Source organism: Glycine max, chromosome 10 (assembly GCF_000004515.6).
Source record: "Glycine max cultivar Williams 82 chromosome 10, Glycine_max_v4.0, whole genome shotgun sequence".
Taxonomy (NCBI): Eukaryota; Viridiplantae; Streptophyta; class Magnoliopsida; order Fabales; family Fabaceae; genus Glycine; species Glycine max.
Window position 1 is genome coordinate 5,887,604 of NC_038246.2, and position 21,484 is coordinate 5,909,087.

Below are 21,484 nucleotides of genomic sequence, written 5' to 3' on the forward strand. Positions count from 1 at the left end.
TCTTTTTTTAATAGAATCTAGGTAGACTCGACAACGAATTAGCAAATTATAAAAATTAGATCAAAATATAAATTATTTTGGATTATTTTCTGTCTGTTTAGTGTTAACATACCTTTATTTAGTGTATTGTTTCCGAATAAAAAATCTCACATTTAATAACATCAAACCCTCGATAGGAATGATCTACCACTAACATCTACAAGTTATTATCTAATAGTGATACATTACTAGATTTTGTTATTTAAATATTATGAAATTTATAATTTACTATTTTGTTTTATGATGTTATTGAAATATTTAATTAGTATGTTATTTATAGATATTTTGTTATTATTTTTATATGAAGTGAATTTTTACGAATTTACGAGTTAAGCCCAGGAGTTGAGTATATAGAGCTCTCATGATTCAGTTTGATAACAAGGTATTTCTAAATTCTAATTCCATGCTCTCGGTTGTTAGTGGGGCGCTCTGTTAGTCACGTGGCACTATGGAAGAGACATTTGTTTATTTTGTGTGCACCTTTTCTCTGTATTTAATAATAGCAGCACATATAACAGCCCAAATAATGAATGGCTGCGAGTTTGAAACTATGTAATCACAATAATATCACTTGCTAAGTGTAATTCTTAACTTCAAAATTTCTATATTTACAAGTACAATCGACTATTATAGTTTTATTACTATTCTCCTATTCAATGAATGAGTCATTCCCAAATCATGCATCCTATGGTGGTGGATTGAAAACTCTGACACTTCAAATTCGTGAAAGGTTACCCGATATTGGCAGCCTCAAATTCGATAAAGGGTCATCGAACTGATCATAATTCTACGAAAGCCATCCTTTTTTCCTGGTTGCCTTGAGCTTCATCACAAGTTCTTCACGCTCAGCTTCCACCTCAGCATATTTAAGGCTCATGTGGAAGTAGCGCTCCTGAATATCTCTTAACTCTGCCTCTAGCATAGATTTTGTACGTTCAAATTTTTCTTTAGTCACTAGTTCCTCAGCCATTGGTTTTACTGGGCCATTTGCTTGGTTGTTTCGGTCTTGAGATGGCGACCTGCAGGATAAATATACAAGGAGTTATGTAACACAAATTACTTCATATGAGCAATAAGGCACGTGCAAAAAAAAAAAGGCTTCCAAAATTAGCAGCAGAGTAACTACTACATCTTTGATATTAATCTGTAAAGCAACCAATGTGATGAACATATTCAATTTTGAAACATATTGTCTTTCAAGACATTGGAATTATCCTTTCAAATGATTTAAAATAACCCACCTCGTGGGAAGACAACTTTTGTTGTTATTGGATTGTTCACAATAGAAGAGAAAGCTTCAAACTAATAAAAGAATCAGCATAAGGGGGTTATATAAACAGATTAAAAGCCTTTTCCTTTTAGCTTTGAAGGTACAGTATGTTCCTCTAACCTGTCGAACTGAACTTCATAAATGTTCTTGACTTCTTTTTCTTTTGCTAGTTCATTCTCAACCAATTGAGTCTTTGGTAGTGGATCTACTTCAACAGCATGAACATTTTCATCAAGAAGTCCAAGTTCAGTTTCTACCTATTTAAGAAAAAGGAGACATGAAACAGAAACATTGTAAAGTAAGGTGTCATTTCCAGTTAGACTACATTTATTTTATATTATCACTTTGCACCACACAAATTGTAATTATAAAATATACTTTGTAACATTTGACACGGAGGTAAATTACAATATAGTCCATATTCAAAACATATTACCTCACTCTGATGTTTGATGCTGTAACCAGGGTCCTGCTGATCTTTCATGACTTCTCTGTCATTCTTTAATGACTTTCTCCTATTACTGCGATATTGAATGGTATTTTTCACCACAGGGTTCTGCTAAATCATAGAAAGAAAATTACTAGTATTGTCATCACAATGTTCCATGCCATTAATGAAAAAGAGCACTAACTTTTGAGGCCTTCAGATCATCGTGAACAGGTAAACTTTTCCTGTTTAACTTTGAAACTTGATTTCTCTTTTGTTCCTTGATCAGCTTCAATTCTTCTTCAAGGACTTGGGCTTTTGTCTGGAACTCAGCTTTTTCTTGTTCAAGCAGTTGTATGGTCTGTTGATGCTGCCTGTTTATTCTTTTGCTGTGACTGAGTTCAGTATCCTGGACACATCTTGTTTCTTTTGCCTTCAAGTCATTCTCCAACTGCAGAAGTTTTTCTTCCAGGGACGCTCTAGTTTTCTTGCAGTCCTCCAATTCAGACGCAGCCTGCTCCAAGGCTAATATCTTTAGTCCAGATGATATCTTCTCTGCCTTCAGATCTTCACATAGTTCAGATGTTAGGCACAATGAGGCTTCCAGTCTCTCTTTCTCGGAATTAGAAGCATCGAGCTCATTCTTTAGAGCTATAATCTCATTTTCAAATTGATGGGTCTGCTGCAACTGAACCTTTAAAATTCCAGATTCATCCATGACTTGTTGTCTTTCATATTCAGTGACTGTTAGCTTTAATTCAAGGGCATTTATAGTACTTTTGAATTTTAGCTCTCTTGATTTGTAGTCTTCCACCAGCTTCAACAACTTTTCATGTTCAGTCATCAGCATTTCCATTTTAATTTTGTATTCGGCAAGCTGTGTTGTTAGGTCTTCCAGCTTTTGTTCATATTGAGACTGTATCATATCAACCTCTTTCTTAGCCAAACTCACTTTAGATTGAGCTTCTTCAAAAGCAGATTCCAGTTTGGCTTTATCAGCACGTAATGTGGATACTTCAAGCATAGCATTGGAAGCTATTCTCTCTTTCTCATCATGCGCTGCTGAAAGTTTCAGACTGAGTTTCTCAACTTCTAATTCAAGGTTCTGAGTTTCTACCATCATCTCCATTTGCATCTGATTCAACAAGACTTGAGCCTGCTCCATATGTTTCCGATTTTCATAAAAAAAACCATCTAAATCTGAAGTTAGATGCTTTTCTTTTGATGCAATATCTTCCAGCTTTAAATCAAATTTCTTTTCCAAGAGTTCCACTCCTTCAGAGCACTTGGAAAATCTTTCATCTGATTCCCTCAACCTGGCTTCCATATGGGAGCAATATCCCTCTAGCTTCAAGTTTTGCTGCTTCAAATCTCCATTTAGCTTCTCGAAAGAACTGCATTCTTCTGCAAGATCCTCAATGGTAATTTGTAACTTCTGATTTGCTCCTCTTAGATATTCACATTCTTCTTGTGCTTCTGACCAGTGAATTTTTGCCACCATTAATTTTTGTTTCAAGTCTTCTGTTGAAGAATCTATCTCAGACTGCATCTCCATAATCTTCTCTTGAAGTCTTGCAGCTTGTGATCTAGAGTTCTCTAGTTCTGATAAACGAAACTCTTGTTCATTTGTCAAATCTCTCAACTGAGCTTCTAAAACAGAAACACGAATTGACAATTGTTGTTTTTCCTGTTCTATGTCTAATATGTGAAGCTCCAGTTCATGCTTATTTTCTTTTATCAAGGTATCCATGTGTTTCTCTAGTTGACTTTTTTCCTGTTCAAGATGATAAACATTGGCTTCCAACTCACTTAGCAGCTTCTGCAGAACCCCAATTTCCTTTTCTTTATGTGATAAATTAGCCTCAAGATTTCCTATCACAGATGTTTTATTAGTCAGTTCCTTATTCAAATCTGTGATTCGGACTTCTAGAGCTAATTTTGAAGTCTCAAGCTCTTGAATAGAAAAATGATCATCATTACTAATCTTGATGTCCTTTTTCGCCTGGACCATGCCTTCTGAATGGAATATTCGAAATAAATTGTTGCTTACCTCAGACCCCAAGCTAGTAGAAGATTGATCTTTGAGCTTGTCTGACAAAAGGTCTTCAGATGCACCACCATCTTTCGAATTTTTCTTTGCTTCTTTTAGCTTGAAAACGAGCTCAAGGTTTTCGTCTGTCAGCTCATTGCAGTCCATCTCAAGTTCCCGAACTTTCTCTTTCAGTGCTTCGATTTCTCTCAAAAGATCTGTATCACCTAAATTTCTGGACACAGTCTCCACATTATTACAACTTTCGGGGACAGAATCAAATAGCTTTGCTTTCAAACTTGAAATTTCTTTATCTTTAGCAGATAATTTGCTTTCATATTCCATTTCAATATCTGAAAGTGTTCTGTTGTTTTGAATCTTCGCATGTTCAGTGCCTCGCATTTTATCCTCTAAGGTCCCTTCCAGCTCTTGCACCTTGACCAGCAGACTTTTCTTCGATTCCTCCAATTGTTCTAGTTGTTGCATTAAGTGTTTGTTTCCTTCTATACTTTGTTGGAAAGATTTATCTAGATCACTGAATTTTAAGGGTAATGATGAAAGGTTTTCTATCTCAACTTTCTGCTGTTCTATGGTCTCTTCCAGCTCCTGGAGAACAGAAACAAGCTCTATATTTGCTTCTTGGCTTTTCTTCAGTTGCAAAGACAAGTTGGCATTGGATTCTTTTTCGAACTTCAGTTCCTCTTTTAGAGCATTTTCAATTTCTGGAATACCTTCAACTTGAGACACTGAATCTTCCAATGCTTTCTGTCTCACTACTGGATCCTCAAATGACAATTTTAACTGTTCAACTTCTTTTTTCAAACCATCGCGCTCTACCTGTGTCGCTGAAAGGTCCATTTCTATACCAGCCAGTTTTTTGGATTGATCTGAGAATTCTGTCCTCAACATGTCTAAATCACCCATTAGCTTTCGGGCGTTCATCTCCCACATCTTTGCTTCTGCCCGTAGCTCTTCACTTGTGTCCCCTGCAGCTTCCAGACGGTTATTAGAAGCATTGGTCTTCTTAGAAGATAATGCACCAATGTGTTGCATATTCTGGGAATTAAATGATGAATTATTTGGCTGAGAAGTATCATTCACAGGGTAATTGTGATGGGATACACTTTTCTGGGAACTGGTTGAATCTTGTCTTGCAGTCGGGCTCTGCCCATCACTGATAGATGGGGAGATATTTCCCCTTCCTGTGGAACCCTCAGTTGAGTTATGGCTGCAGTTTGATACAGATCCAGAGAAGCTTGTTGCCTGCAGCCAAGGTGCAAGTGCAGTGTGTTATTAGTTTCATGATTAAGGCAGGCCAACAGTAAATTACGACACAACTCGAACATAAGAAAGCTAATGGCTCTACTGCATAAAGAAATTCTTTTGCTTCCTGGACCGTGATAGAAGACAACTCTGTACAATGAATGACTTTTAAAGTACCCTCTAGGATGAAAAAGCAGTTACCATCTAGCAAAAATCTCTCTAAATTAGTAGAACTATTTTTTGCAAACTTAAAGGACAGAAAAAGCCAGTTAAAATTGGAATTGGTGGAGATGATGCAATGTCTTTTGTGCAAAACTTTCCGTGTATAAACCTCATGAATGTGTTCCTGATAAATCAGGACCCTAAATCTAAACAAACAGTTAAACTAGAGAATTATCTGAGTCTGGAAAGTTCATCCTGATAATTGATTAAAGGCGCACAAAGAGAATTATTATTTACCGATATGCATATGTGGGAAGAAATCTATAACCATTTATGCAACAGAACAGATATGATTATAGGGAAAAAGTTGTACATTTACCATTGTCTCAATTTCTCCGGGGGATAAGATAGAGTCGAAATCTTCAACAGAGGAAGATTCAACACTCTGTACATTTGAACAATCTGATTCATTGGACTTGACAGACAGATCATAATTACTTTCATTGATGGCCTTCAAATGGAATTTTGTCTCACTTGATTCTTGATCCCTGGAAAAAGTGTAGGAGATAAATACTTACTAGAATAATTGACATAATAATACAAAAAGACTACCCTCCAAATCCAATACAAACCTGAGTTTCGTTCTTGGTGTAAGGCACTGCACAGTTACCTGCAAAATGCATAACCACTGAATTCCCAACTCTAAATTCAATGATATTTTTCTGCAATATCATTATTTTGTTAATTCAAAACGACAATTATATATTTTTAAGCATCAAAATTCAAAAGGAAATATTTGTTAATTCAATTCCAGTCAGCAAAATATTTCATATATCCAGTGCTATATTTTCCCTCTATTTGAGAAAAATCAACTTTGAATCTAATCCAAAATGACACATGACCATCCATGAAAGCAAAATAGCAATCCCTTCTCACTTTCTAAAGCCAGTCAGTCACAAGTAAGATATTACTTCAGTTATATGACTTACATGCAAAACTGTCCCATGGTTGCACTTATTCAGTGGGATTGAAAGTGGAATAGCAGCACCAGAACTCATATAGCTGGTCAAACTAACAGTGGCCTCTCCCAGGATGCCAGATCTTGATGACCCCTGTTAAGTGATACAGATTATTAATTCAGTAATCGAAACTGAGAAACTTCATGCTAATAAAGATAAAGGAACAGAAGAATAACAAAACGGTTGTGCGTAGCAGCAATAGTGATGATACCATGGCAACAATAAGCTTGAGGTCACAATCATCAATCTCCTTGGAAGAATTATCTCTCGAAATCGATATAGATTCTGAAAAGTTATCTGACCATTGACAACCTCCATTACGCACTGACACTTTGCTCGACTTTGCAATAGTTTTACCATTTTCTACTGAGACAACAGAAACAAACAGCTTGTCCCACCCTTTGGGTACCTACTAACATTAGAATCAGCATTCATTATTGACTGAACCTGCGTTATTTTATAGCCTCGTATTGAAACTTTAGAAAATTTAAAGCATTTGTATGTCAAATTCTGAAAAGAAATTTTGCCACGATTCACGAATTTTTGTAATGTTATAACAGATTAACAGTACCGTCTGGTCTTTAACTCTTAAACGCAAATAATTTTACGATTTGGCTCTTTATTAAAACATACATGTATCGTTGTTCTGCATTCCACGAGAACAAAACAGAAACCACAAAGCTATTGCACCTAGCTATTCATATCAATTAACAAGACAAATGCTAGTAAGACAATCTCTACTATACTTTTGGTTATTAGCTGAAATTATTGCAAATTACAAAATTACGTGAATTTCTCTTCTTATTTAGTGAGTTTAATTTGTAATTTTGTATTCTCTAACAAATTTTAACCAATGATAGAGAATATGTTAGGAGCAAGGTTTTAGAAAACAGTCCTGTGATTTGGGCAGCAACATAAAGGTTTTTGTAACTGTGCGCGAGTGATCCCAACTTAGACCGCATCGACCGCATTTGATCGCGAACAAATGCGACGAAACTCCAACGCTCGTCTCAAACAATATAATACGAAGCACTTCATATAATATAAATTTCTAATTTAAAAGAAAACAACTTCACTATACCAATGCTCGTTAATTCATTTCCATATTAGGATCTAAGTTTTCCAGCTGCATTGCACAAACGAATTATCATTGCGGATCAACAATTCTAAAGACGAAGCAGATCAAGCAACACGGAACCACATACACTCATACAGACACTATACTACACCAGTCAAATTGATCAACGTAAAACGAAACGAAAACGAGAGAGATATTGAGATAAAAACACGAGAAACCGAATTAGAGAAAGAGTGAAGAAGAAATAAACCTGAAGCGCCTTGAGATGAGAGATTCTGAACTCGATTTTGTCCCCTGACTTCTCCGCCCTGTGCTTATGCAACCTAAACATTCTCTTTCTCTTTCTCTTTCTCTTCTCACTGCGTTTTTTTCTCAATCACTCATTCTCAGCAATTACTAAAAATGACGTTTTTCATGATTTTCATGAGCTTCTCCGCAACCACTGTCACCAACTGGCGAAAGAGACGAATATAGAGAGAGAGAGAGAGCGTTAGCTCAGTGGTCATTGTTTCGAAGGGTGTTATTTTATTGTTCCTTCAAACAAAACCATCGAGCATTGAGAGAAACGGAAAAAGGCGCAACAAAAAAAATAAAAGAAAGTAAAAACAGAAGCGCTATTGGTATTTATTTATGCGTGCATAACATCATGCAGTGTAGCGAAACAGAAAGAAACGGTTATGACCCAATCCCCTTTTTATTTTTCTCTGTTTAATGATGGGAAGGGAAAGTCATCGAAAAGTTCTGTTTGATGACGTGGCACACGGTGGTTGGCCAAGAACCTGAAAGGCGTTGCTTTCACAACTGGGAGAGGTTGCAACTTACTATATTATTACTGCTGCAACCACCACCCTAAGCACTGAACTGAAGCAATATCAAACAAAAATGAACAACCTGTTCCCCAAGGATGCCAGGATAGGAATAGAATAATTTGATAAACTAAAAATTTAGGAGAGAGAGAGGTATCGGGATTCATTAATTAAGGATAGATCAGACCTCAATGCTCAAAGATCATTTGTAGTAGGAGTGTTTATCAATTATCTATCAGCAATGTCCTCACACTGATAACCGAAAGTTGAATTCATGTTTTTGTAAGATATGAATTTATTTTTTATGAATCAGATCCATCTTTGTTAGCATCAAAGCCTTGTTCTGGTACTTATATTAGTTGAATATAAAAATTATCATAGTATATAATTATATTTTAAAAGTGCACTAAAAAGACATCATATTTATTGTTGAAAAATCATTTTCAAAAATAGTAAACCTAGAAGAATGAATACTATTGTCCGAAAGAGACTTTTCCTCGTTCACGTCGTGATTTCGTGTGTGTGATATACATGGGGATTGGAACTTTTTTCGTGTATGTGTTTTGGTGGGGGAGGGGGAGGGAATTGGAAAAGAAGGAGGGTGAATATTTTGATACAAGGTCAATTTGAGTTTGGTATTTGATACAAGTAGTTAATGATTCAAAATTAAGTCTTATCCTCTTTATGGATGTAATATATAGAGGTGTAATTCTTTTATTTTTAAGAACTAGTTGAGTAATTATAACGGGATAAAATTAAGTAACTATGACTAATTAATCGGATGTATTAATTAAGTAGCTACAATTAACTAAAACTAGTTGTGGTTTAAACTTATAGAGTAATTTTTTGAGTGAGTCTTTGTTGGTAGTTGCATCTCATGCCATGCCAATGTCATTGACACTTTGTTCGATGGTATTAGAGTGTCTTCCGGTTTTATGAAAATATTTTAATACAACTTAGGTTATACAAAGGATATGAAATGTTTTTGGGGCAACATATTCAACCTGCGCCTGTTACCATAGATTAATTTAATTTAACAAGTAACTAAGGTATTATTTGTTTCATTGAAAGAAAAAAAAATCTACCTCTTTCATTTATGTAAGTTTTTGTCTTTTCATATTTGTTTGGGGTTGTTGATAGTTAAATAGGAGTTTTCCCAACACTTCCAATGAAAAATTAGGATGTATTTTGCATTTAAAATATACAACAATAAGGAATCTAAATTTGTGTATCCAAATGGACATTCTTGAAGTAAAAAATTATTCTTTAAGACCCATATCTATCATCAACTCTTTGATAAATGGAACTCTAGAGAGCGAATTCGTTTTATACTGGCTTAAGCTAGGCTTAACATTTCTAGTTTATATGTGGTGCTATTAGGTAGATACTTCAATTTATAATATTAAAGAGATATGAATTTAGACATACTCGAAAAAGGAGATTTTATTTAAAATAATTTCATATCTCTCTATCTTTATGTTTGAAAATAAAAATTATGTCATACATTTTTATCCTAAGAAGGTTCCTGATATGATAAAAAGATAATTTCTAAATAATCACATGACTAATTACAATAACTAACTAATCACCTGATATCTTGATACGTAGAATCTTATTCTCATTCTATGAACAACTTCCACATTTATAAAATAATATCACGGAGATAATAAAGAATATAATAATATTTCACTAAAATATTTATTTGATTAAATTAAATTCTCTAATCTAATTATCAAATAAATTATTTTCTTTTACAAAGATTGAAACATTTGTTTGTTTGTAATCTCGTAAGTTTAATACTAAACTGTAGTAAATTAATCAAAAACCAATGGAGGAATAATGCAATACTCCTTAACGTTCGTATAAGATAGGCGTCTAGCAACACTTCTTTACGTTCGAATAGCGTGAAATAATATTTTTTACCTTCAAGAACCAATAGAATAATAATATAATATTTTCTTCCATCATTACCATTCAAGATCAACTCTAGGATATAATATTACTGTCAAACACTAATAAGTTAACACATTATATTTAATCAATGAATGATTTAAGAAACTCTTTTCTTCTTTCATTCAATTGTCTTGGTTAAGGTCTTAATTCTATCATAGAGTTCAAACTCATTACCTATAGAATTAATGGATTTCTTCTTGATTAATCATTAATTCTACAAGTATTTAATCATATTCAATATTCATTCAACTAGTGTCCTAAGTCATTAGGTGTCCGAAATTAAAATATAAGAAAATAACTTATTAATTACTATGATAAGCTAAAAGTCAAATGAAACTATTATATTTCTTCTTGAGAACTTCCTATTAACATATCAAGATAATATTAATTATTAAAAATTCTCAATTGAGTGAATTCAATGATAACATTCACATATACATCATCTATATATACAATTTAATAAATGAGATCTATTGATTTTTAACCAATAAAGATCGTTACATATATATCGATTTATCTAGATTATTGATGTTCTATTTATAATAATTTTACAATTAAAAATAATTTAGATTAAAATTATAAGAGACATATTTCTCATTTTCATAATCTCTATTATGATAATAAATCTTTAATTTTAATTAATGACTTTATCAAATCAACCATTTTTATCAAATATTATAAAAAATAATAAAAAATTAACAACAATTTATTATTAAAATTAGAATTAATTATATGATATATTAAATCTTACACAAATATAATTATTCCCAATAGTCACATCTATCGGAAAATGTTAATCATCACTTATCGGCCCCAAGGGATGTGTAAAAGTTGCTGCTTGTAAGAAAAGAATTTCTCCATTCCCTTTCCATCAATACACGTTATAGAAGACTAGGGTGTTAATTATGGTAAGTTTTGGCCATATATTATTTTATGTGGTAGGTTTGCATTGGGTCCTATTGTTAGTTTAGCCATGGTACACTTACTAGTTACTAGTCACCAACTCTTCTCATAAGTCAATAATAGAGAACTTTTTTATTCTCCTAACTTTTAACTATTATTAAAATACAGTTTCAAATTTTAAATACGTTTGTTGAGTTCAGCGTACTATTATATGTTCACTTCACTCATGGGAGAAGAAAGAGGGGCCTACGAGCTCAGCAAATGAACATGACATGCCAAAATGAAGTGAAACGCAAGGCAATTATGGATGACGGGTACATTTAGAAGTGGTGAGGAGATGATTGAAGAAAAAATGTGATCTGATGGCAACAAAATAAAATAGTAATGTAATAATTTAGATCCAACAAATGGTCAAGTCATTCATTCAAGCCCAATTGTTAATTTTGAAAATGTCTCGGAAACTAATTTGTCGTTAAATAATGATGAACATTTAGAAAGCTTCGTTGTCTAAATATGAGATTCATTCAATGACAAATCAGTTTGTAAAATGTGGTTAGAACTTAGAAATATTATTTATGATATTTTTTTGCTGAATACATATTAATTATGAATTATAACATAACATTTTCGTTTAAAATTTAAAATTAAATTTAAATATGAAATTATTCAAATTTAATTAGTGTTTCAAATTTGAGTCCTAAATATATAATTATGTTAAATATTCATAGGAAGAATTTCATCATTCATAATGGTCCTATCCAACTTAAACAAGATTATCTCATAGTAAAAATATTTGTGATCTATATAAAAAAGTAAATGTTTTTATGTCTGTTGGGTATATCAAAAAACCAAAAAATAGGGAAGCTAAGCAGCACTATCTTTGCATGTTTATCATTTTCTTATTTAAAAATTTGTTTGAACTAAAATAAGAAAAATTATCAAAATAAAAAAGAAGAAAGTTAACTACAAAGAAAGTAGGTACTAAAGAGTACAAGAAATTGACTCCTCTAGTGGATTATGATTTATTCAAACTTAAAAAAAATGGTTGTAGAGTTTAATATACATGTATTAGGGAAAATTTACATCACCAGCCAAATAAAAAAAATTATATAACTTTTAAGTTAGTTGTTATAAAAATTAACAAATTTATTAAATATGATCATTTGCAATTTGATGTCTGTGAAAAAATGACCATATAAGAATATGTATTATTTGTTCATTATTTTATAGGTTTTTTAGGAGTTTAATTTTCATGATTTGCCCATGTAAATATTTTCATATTGTTAATTGATTGAAAATCACCTTAAATATGTCTTTTAGAGTTTTTTTTAAAATAATATTCTTATTATACATATATACATAATTACATTAAAAGAAAAAATATATCTTTAAAAAAAATAAGAAAAAGACACATTATTTTTAAGAAAGAATAACAAGTAATTAGATCATTTGTAATTCCTTGTAAATGTACTCTTCTATATTATTTTTTGAAGGAATGGGCTCGGTTCTAATAAAGATTGATGGATGGCAAAACCCGCAATGAAAATGGAAACATGGTTTCATAACCCGGACTTGTGTCTACACTAGTTCTTCACTTTGCAATTCATTCAATTAAACTTCTTTACAACATTTAGAAAACATGAATAAATGATTTGACTACGGAAAATAATTGTTATCAAATACATATTTACTGATACCTTGTGGTATAATAGCTAGCTAAAAATCGAAAGAATTTGATAGGCTGATAGTTATAGACAATTTTGCAGCTTATGCAAAGATGAACAAATGTTACTATTTCAACCGTCGGCTCAGTTTCATGTACAAGCCCTGCAAAAAAAAAATTCTATTAGGACACAGTAGAAAATACTGGTTAAATGTGAGTAGGACACAGTGAAAAATCTTCCTCTTAACAAAAATAAAGGAAAAAATATGAAGCTCGTGAAAACTTAAATAATTTAGGAGTCATTTGGCATTTTGGCTAGCAAATTTTTTTTTCTTTTAATTATAAAAATGTTACCTTGTTTTTATTTGTCTTCTGTTTTCAAAAGTTTGTACTGTTTAACTGTTTAAACAAACTTCAATTTTGAAAACAGGCAACTAAGTGAAAACAAGTGATATTTAAGCAATTAAAAGTAAAAACAGAAAATAAAATAAAACATTTTCTCGAATTGAATGGCCACTTGACATTTCCTTTTACTCTCATTCCCCTCTTGCAAACACTGAGATTTGCAAAACATAGAAATAAGTCACTTATAGAAAACTCGTTGTTCCTGCCTGAATACCTATTCGGTATACTCATCACAAAGAAACAATTATATAATCTTACATTTGTTGTATGTATTGTTGCTCCTGTAGTCATACTGACATTCTGATCAGGAACTAGTTCGAAGTTCATGTGCTGTAGAAAGATTGCAAGAGCAACTATAGCTTCCATTAAAGCAAACTGATCACCAACACATTTGCGGGGACCTCCACTGAATGGAATGAATCTGTAGCACGTTTTGACTCAAAATCTAAGCAAACTATTATATAGAAACAAGAATATTCCACAGAAGAAAGAACCAGAATGAACCATCCCTTCTCTCCACACAAGAAAAAACTAAGTGATAGGACTTACTGATGCAGTTTAGTAGGAAAATATGACTCAATAGGGAGAAGGGAAATAAAGAACCACCAGCATGTAGGGCACACGTAACTTACTACCACAGTGGTGTAACTTGTCACTTTTGTGGAGTGCAAGAATTATTACTGTAACAATAATACACACCTGAAATCTGTATTTGTTTCATTTGGAACTGGACCATCCAAATCAAATCTTTCTGGTGCAAACTCTTCAGCCCTATCCCAGACCTTGCAAAATTATGAAATTTATAGAATATATAAAAAAAGTGAATTTAGACGGCGAAAAATAACATTCTGACAGTGCAACAACTTGCATATCAGATTTAATCTACCAAAATAACAAATAAAAATAAAAATATACATCAACTGCAAGATAGAAATAACTTGTGTTTATCATCACAGCAAATTGCTTTTAATGATACTATTATTTCTATACTGAAAACAGAGACAGAAACAGAGGATAACTTTTTGATGCCCTAGAATCAAACTTGTTTTGTTATCCAAAGTATTGTTTTTCTTTCTTTTTCTCCCCCCATCCATCAAAATAGAAAGGGAAAAACAAGAAAATGAAAGCTTCTTTTTGAAATGGAACAGAACAGGTTCTAACCATTTTAAATTACTGTATTAAATAAAAAATTGAAGGCTCTATGCAGTCTTCACAGGTCTCGTAACCCTGATTGCAAAAGACATAGCCTTAAGATGTGGTTACTGTAACAAAACAGACAGTTGACCGTGGCACAATTCAACTACTTCAAGGAGCGGTCATAAAAAAATGAAGGTTAACAAAAGCAGAACAGTAGAGAGGCATTCGTTTAAGAGGTTTTATCACACAATAGGCCATAGTAAATAAAACTTTTAGGCAGCATATGAAACAAGGGATCTCCTCTGCTGATTACTCAGCTACCCAGTACTGAACAAGACTGTGATTTAAAATTCCATGACCATATTTTATAACAAAGTATACAGATTAAATTCAAAGAGAGAGTGAGAAGCTGCATTTGACCCACAAAAGAAAGCTTTTCACATTTGAAAACACCAAGTAATACCTCAGAAGAACGATGTATGTTGTATACAGAGATCATAATATCTTGACCAGCATTGAGTTTGTAACCACCTGGAAGCTCATCCGGGACTTGAGCTCTTCTTATCAATACCTTAAGGATGCATAATGTTATATAAGAACAGAAGTTGTAACATTAGCGAAAGATATTTGACAATGCCAGTTCCAATAAAGCATATTTGAGAGAGTAAGACTATAGCTGTGAACTTAAACTGTTCAGAGATATAATAAAGATCATTTAAATAAGTGTTTACTAACTAACTTAGAATTTATTAATTTTTTGTTTGATACTGATGAGAATTAAAAACATGGAATTAAGCTTGTATGTTAATGTTACCATGCTAACTAATTTTCATAACAAGCATAAACTATCACAGGTCTAGACCTGTCATACACAAAAGATGATACAAATATTTTCCATCTCAAATATATGTTCTTACTATAAATCATTATACTGAGAAACATTGCAACCTACGGGAGGATGTGGATAGAGACGGAGTGACTCAATAATGCAGCGTGTCAAGAACTTAAGATTTTTAATATCTTCATAGGTAGGTCGCCTTCCCTGTAAAACTCTGTCTACCTCTTCTTGTGCTTTTGCCAATGAGGAAGAATCCTACATAAATAGAGCTCATAATTTGAGGGGCAATATCACGGTGGAGCTCTTGCATTTTCCTAAATACTAACAATAGTACGTTATGAGACATTTCTATAAACATACTAAATTGAGTAAATTCAAAACAACAATCAATAAATGTTCAGTCCTTAAATAATGCTGGAAGCATAAAAATAATTAGATGGTTATTAGGTCCTTGAACAATGTTATTGATATTAACATCTGTAGTAGATTACATTAACACCTCCCAAAGTTTCATTAAATTTCTCCCCATAACCCCTTCCTTTACCCCTACACTAACCCTGCTTAATTGTTTGAAAAACATTACATTGACATCCAATATATACATTACATTGACACCCCCTGTTACTTAAGAAACACAATACATCGCATACTCCTATAAGGAAGGTTGTTATAAATATTAAAAACTAAAAAGTAAGAGGTTGAGTGCAATCTCAAGAAATCCCATGGGGTGTCAGTGTAATTTGGTCTAATATCTTTGAACTAGGTTAAACTGGTTTTATAATTACCAAGTTTCCACATTAACAGCTAGATTAATTGGATAACTAATTTGAGGTTCAAAAGGAAAACCAGAAACAATGCAGCAGGAGGATCATGAAAATCATGCAATAATCAATTCTCACATTACCCCATGAAAAACATACAACAGCAACTCATTGATACTGATGAGAATGAGAAAGAAGCTTTGCAGTCGACTCATAAAGTTGGCGTAACAAAGATGTTACACAAGGAAAGAAATATAGTCAAATGATACCTTGCTTAGAAGATAAAGTGTCCAGGTCAGCACTGAACCGGTGGTCTCATGACCAGCAACTAATAGTGACAAAAGATCATCCCTTAATTGCACACTGGAAACCTACACGTAGAACCATCTAATAAAAATAAAAATGGAGAACAGAGATCCAAAGAAAAAAGTTCTTCGTACTATAAAAGTAGATTATACATGGTTGTGATGATCAATGACCAATAAAAAGAACAGAAAGTGTCATCATCAAGTGATATGGCAAGTAATAAGAAGTGGTGGCAGCATAGACCTTCATATTTGGGACTTAGGAGTGCAAATAAATTATGCTGATAAACTCAAATGATTGAACAGTAAGCGCAAACTACACATGAAAACCCATAATTTATCTCCTTATGGAATATGTCCAAACCATAAGTCTAGAAATCAGAAATATTATGGTTCAAAACTTTTCAGAAAGTAGCATAATGAACAAGAAAAATATGGCAAGACATGAACATTCTTAAGTAAATAACAAAGAATTACAGGATGACATTTGCTTGACTGTGTTATGATCAATCAACATTACTACCTTGACAAGAGTGTTCAGTATTGGCATACAATCATTAATGCTCCCATAAAATTATGAGTAAATAGTTTATACACTAACAATGAATAGTTTTTACATTCTTATTCAATCACAAACTATTATGGATGGTAAATTTATTGACTTTTACAATAACTACATTAAAAGTCATACCAACAATGATTTTTTATTGATTGACAGTGTACAAACAGTGCATAGAAATTTATATTTCATTTAATTCACATCAAATCTCTATCTGTATTATTATACATTTAGAACATACAGCAACCCTCACAAGAACACTGTTAAAAACACAGTAAATGTCAGCAATAAAATACAGGCATACAACAAACCTCTTCTCTGCTGGCAAGCAAGAACCGAAGGATACTAGGGTCACTGTCATTCACATATTCCTCGACATCAATTCTTTCACCCTCAGATTCTACAATCTCTCTACACTTTTCAATAAGATCTTCAACAGTTTTCCTGATAATGCTAACAGCCTCTTCAGCCTTTATTTGTCTCGGAATTATCTTACAAAGAAATTTAAACTACAACAACAAAGAGAAAAAAAAAATATGTATATACACATGTACGCATGACATCACAAACAAGGAAAGAAAATCCATGTCATGAATGTAAGATTGGAAAAAACATGCCTTCCAATACGGTAAAAGATCAGTTGATCGAGCCTCTGCCTCTTTTAATGCAGTGTAAACAGCCTCAATAACAGGACTGTCCATGTTGAGCGAGTCAAAGTTATAATTAAAAACAGATAAACCAATAACATCAAGAGTCAACTGCGAAAACTTTGCCTCCATGTTAACAGCAGTTCCATTAAGTGCATCAGGTTGTAGCTTCTCCACTAATCTCTCAGCACATCTACAAAACACCCTATCCACTATAACAGACAAGTACCGTTTATGAAGAGATGGAACCACAGCCCTGCGCCTTGCCTAGTATAGATCACAAAACAGTTGTAACAAAGAACCTGTCGCCCAAAATAATCTATAAAATCATGTCAAGAAGAACAATTAATACTAATTTAACCATATATGAGTAAATAGTTTATATCTACTCCTATACTATGAATTACAATATATAACTTGGAGAGTGAAAACCTCATTTTTCCCTCTCTATTATACATTTTGAATATTATCTTTTCTCTCCTTTGGATGTGCATTTCATGTATTACTTCCACAATTAGTAAAAAAAAAATCTCTCAAAATATTCTCCCATTATTTTAATCTATATACTTGATCGTATTTATTACCTCTTCTGTTACTTTCAATCTAATTTCTTTTATCTTTATTTTTAAATTGAATTTCAATAGTTTATTTTCCATCTAACTTCTTTTATCTATATGTCGATAGTTAAAAATAATCTTACATCGCAGTTTAAATTTTTCATTGTAAATTTAAAATATAATTTATAAATTCAAAGATATTTATTTATTATGAATTTTAATTATAATATAATTTATATATTCAAATTATTTATTCATTATAAGTAGAGTAAATAATATATCTGCACATGCTCATCTAATCAACAAAATTTGTCATATGCTCATCTAATCAACAAAATTTGTTATATATGATACGATTGTTAACTTTAGCCTGAACTATCTTTAAAGGTCTTGTCAATGATAATTTCTCATTAATTGATTGACATTATTTTTTGCACATAGAAATCAAACTCATAAAAACCAATATTTATCTTATGTATAAGTCACTAGAACCATCCAGATTTAGTCATCGATAAAGCTGATATATTCCGTATCAATAATATGATAACCAAAAAAAACAAGTCACTAGCTAAATATTACTACTAGTTATAAACATTGACACCAGGAGAAAGGGGTTTCAAGAAAGAAAATGAAGGTATTGCCACCAGCACCTCATTGCTACATTGCTATAATAAAAAGTTAACTTCAGAGTTTTCCCATTCTCACAATTCAAAAACACTCTCACAAACACAATTGAAGCAATATTTGAAAAAGCGAGAGCATTACCGTCCAGAGAGGACCTTCGGCGATGGCGAAACCGGACCCAAACAGGAACTCGGAGACCTCGGCAACAAGACCCTTGGCGTATTTGCCGTAGTTCCTGAGCACGTGCTTGGCGATGGCGGGGTCGCTAACGACGACGAAGTTTCGGGGGCCGGCGGCGAGGCGGTAGATGGGGCCGTAGTCCTGCATCCACTTGAAGAGAGGGAGGAAGAGCGCGCCGCCGAGGAGATCAGAGACGTCGTCGAGCTTGGCGGAGGCGAGGGGAATGCCGGAGTCGTCGTTGCCGGCGGCGAGGGAGCGGGAGAGGGAGGTGAGCCAGTCGGGGCTGAACCAAGAGCTGGGCTTGGAGGTGCCGGTGCCGGTGTCGGGGGGTTTGTTGATGGAGGATTTGACGGAGAAGCGATAAGGTTTTGGAGTGGGAGAGGAAACGGTGGGTCTGCGGGGAAGGAAGAGAGAGAGAGGTGTGAGATGGGAGAGTGAGGAAGACATTGTTTCAAGGAAGGATTAGCTTGTGGGAGTTTGGCAGTTAAACAGTGCGCCACGCTACAATACAAGGGTGACTCAACTACTACTCTTTGTCTCATTATTTTTTTTTTACTTTATCCATTCCTTAACAAAAAAAATTAACTTTTCGATCTTAAACAAGATGGTACGGGTGTTTCTTAATGTATTATATTAAAGATTAATTTTTTGTGTGTGTGTAATTATTACTATTTTCAACCCATATACTAATTCATTCATTTTGCGTGATTATCACTAATTACAAAAAGAATCAATTATGAATTGATCCACTATGTATGAAGAATTGGTGAAAGATCAACACCGGTGGATGCACAAATTTTTTTAGTGAAGATTTCAGTCAGAGATATGCAGGACTTACAATACAAACACTCTGGCTTTAAAGTCAAAGGCTGTAGAAAGATGTGTAAAATAAACAGCTTTTATTTGTAGGCATGAAATTCATGCTTTATATAATACTTGTTGACATTAAGATTTATTCAAATTAGACATGTATTTCCTCCTACTTTCCGTACTACAAAACCCTTCTAACTTTTTCATTCCTGTTATAGATGCATCCTCTCCGTTAAATGGTAGTAATTCCGTTTTTAAAAAAAGACACATGATTTGTAGGTAGTTATTTAAAAAATAAAAACCCAAAAATGGCCTTTTCTTCTTCAGAAAAAAAAAATACACATCCTCAAGATTAAGAAAGAAAGAAAAATCCACGGAAAAAATAAAAAATTCTTATCTATAACTATTAACAAAAACAATTAGTTTCTTTGGTGTAAACATTTTATTAAATGATTTTATTCTTAAATTACTTTGTAAATTTCAACTTTATTCTAACTTAGATTAACTATTAAATTTTTGTATTCTATCATTTTATTTTTTATTAGCTATATTTAATTTCTATTTTTTTATTATTTAAAATTTTTGGAGAGGTACATTCCCCTGGTACAAGAACAAAGAAGAGGGAAAAAAATATCAAACAAAAATCAACACTAGAAATCAATATCAAAAATCAAGATTGGGAACAAAAGTATTAGAAAAAAATACACATCCTTAGATTAAGAACACAAATGCTAAACTCAAACTACACAAACACGCACGCACAATGGTCGAGGAGGGTGGTGTGCAATGCGGGACACTCTATTGGAGAAACATTGTTTCGCGACATCGTATTATTTGACTGGGTGAAGGCGTTTTGCCCATGGTCTTCAAAGGCGTAATTAGAGTCGCATGACGACACTGACGGAGGCCTCGTTGGGGACGATGTTGAGGCAGACACGTGGCGGAAGGCATAAACGTTGTAGTCTGAGGAAGAAAGAAGTTGGGGAAGTGTGAGAGAAGAGAAGAGTAGGCTGTCAGCACTAGGGTGGAAGTGAGGAGCGAGAGTCTGTGAAATTCCATCAAAATTAACTAGGAACAAATTTCACAAATCATCACTCATTCATATGTGAAATTCGATCACCACTAACTTAGAATAAATTTCACGAGTTATCACTTATTCATAGGTGAAATCCAACATACTTAACCTCTTTGTACTTTGTGCTTGAGGCTAGAGAGTTGTGTACCCTCTGGGTTCGGTTTCAATCTGATCCAACACATATTTAGTCTCTTTGTACTTTGTGCTTGAGGCTCGGGATTGTATATCCTCCGAGTTAGATTTTGATTTGATCCAACATATACTTAGCCTTTTTGCACTTTGTACTTGAGGCTCAAGGATTGTGTACCTTTTGGGGTCAAGTTCGATTTGATCCAACACATACTTAACCTCTTTGCACTTTGTGCTTGAGGCTTGAAGGTTGTGTATCATCCGGGGACCTAGTTTGATCCGATCACCCTCTAGGGTCCTAGTCAGATTCAATCACTCTTTAGATCCTAACCCAATCTAATCACACTCTAGATCATAGTCTGATTTGATCGTCCTTCATGATGTGTACTAAGCACACCATAAGGTTGACATGGATATAATCACCAACTGGAATCCTTGGGACATGAAGTAACATTTTGATAGGCCATAATGCCTCAACCCATGAATATCAGAGGGGGAGGGGTGTGCAAGCAACTGATAGGATAAAAGACCATCACTTTGACCTAAGACAAGTTGGTTATCTATTACACTTTGCTTGAATGTTATGGAATAGGTTGTCTCTATGAGGCTCAAAATCTATACCTGAATAGATCCCATTCTTCATATTCTAGATCATTTTTAGCATTTTACTATGGTTATGATTTATGAAATCATAATCTTGTGATCCACTGGGTATGGACCATTTGGCAGTTGATTAGCTATTTTAGATAGTCATAACTCGTCCTGAGGTACTGAGATTCATTTAAGGAAATGATATCTTGCAACAAATATTTTTGCATACGCACGAGTCAAAGATCAAATTCATG

At 33.3% G+C, this 21,484-nt stretch overlaps 2 protein-coding genes across 3 annotated transcripts; both read right to left on the reverse strand.

The window, feature by feature from the left end:
- Nucleotides 1–507: 507 nt before the first annotated feature.
- On the reverse strand, nt 508–8,420 carry LOC100796691 (myosin-11). 2 transcript variants are annotated; one of them, XM_041005660.1, is made up of 9 exons: nt 7,538–8,420; nt 6,421–6,618; nt 6,180–6,302; nt 5,823–5,860; nt 5,570–5,738; nt 1,942–5,028; nt 1,746–1,868; nt 1,430–1,566; nt 508–1,058 (listed from the first exon to the last, which is right to left on the reverse strand). In XM_041005660.1, the coding sequence occupies exons 1-9, from the start codon at nt 7,616–7,618 to the stop codon at nt 827–829; spliced, it is 4,188 nt and encodes a 1,395-aa protein (XP_040861594.1). In that variant the 5' UTR covers nt 7,619–8,420; the 3' UTR covers nt 508–826. The 2 variants fall into 2 exon arrangements, with proteins under 2 accessions (XP_040861594.1, XP_040861595.1); XM_041005661.1 differs by having other exon boundaries at nt 1,746–1,865; nt 7,538–8,419.
- A 4,104-nt stretch (nt 8,421–12,524) lies between these two features.
- On the reverse strand, nt 12,525–19,152 carry LOC100797221 (carotene epsilon-monooxygenase, chloroplastic). Its single transcript, XM_003536977.5, has 9 exons — nt 18,587–19,152; nt 17,235–17,531; nt 16,929–17,126; nt 16,023–16,124; nt 15,107–15,247; nt 14,618–14,725; nt 13,717–13,799; nt 13,276–13,438; nt 12,525–12,776 (listed from the first exon to the last, which is right to left on the reverse strand). The coding sequence occupies exons 1-9, from the start codon at nt 19,070–19,072 to the stop codon at nt 12,741–12,743; spliced, it is 1,614 nt and encodes a 537-aa protein (XP_003537025.1). The 5' UTR covers nt 19,073–19,152; the 3' UTR covers nt 12,525–12,740.
- Between the last annotated feature and the right edge of the window lie 2,332 nt (nt 19,153–21,484).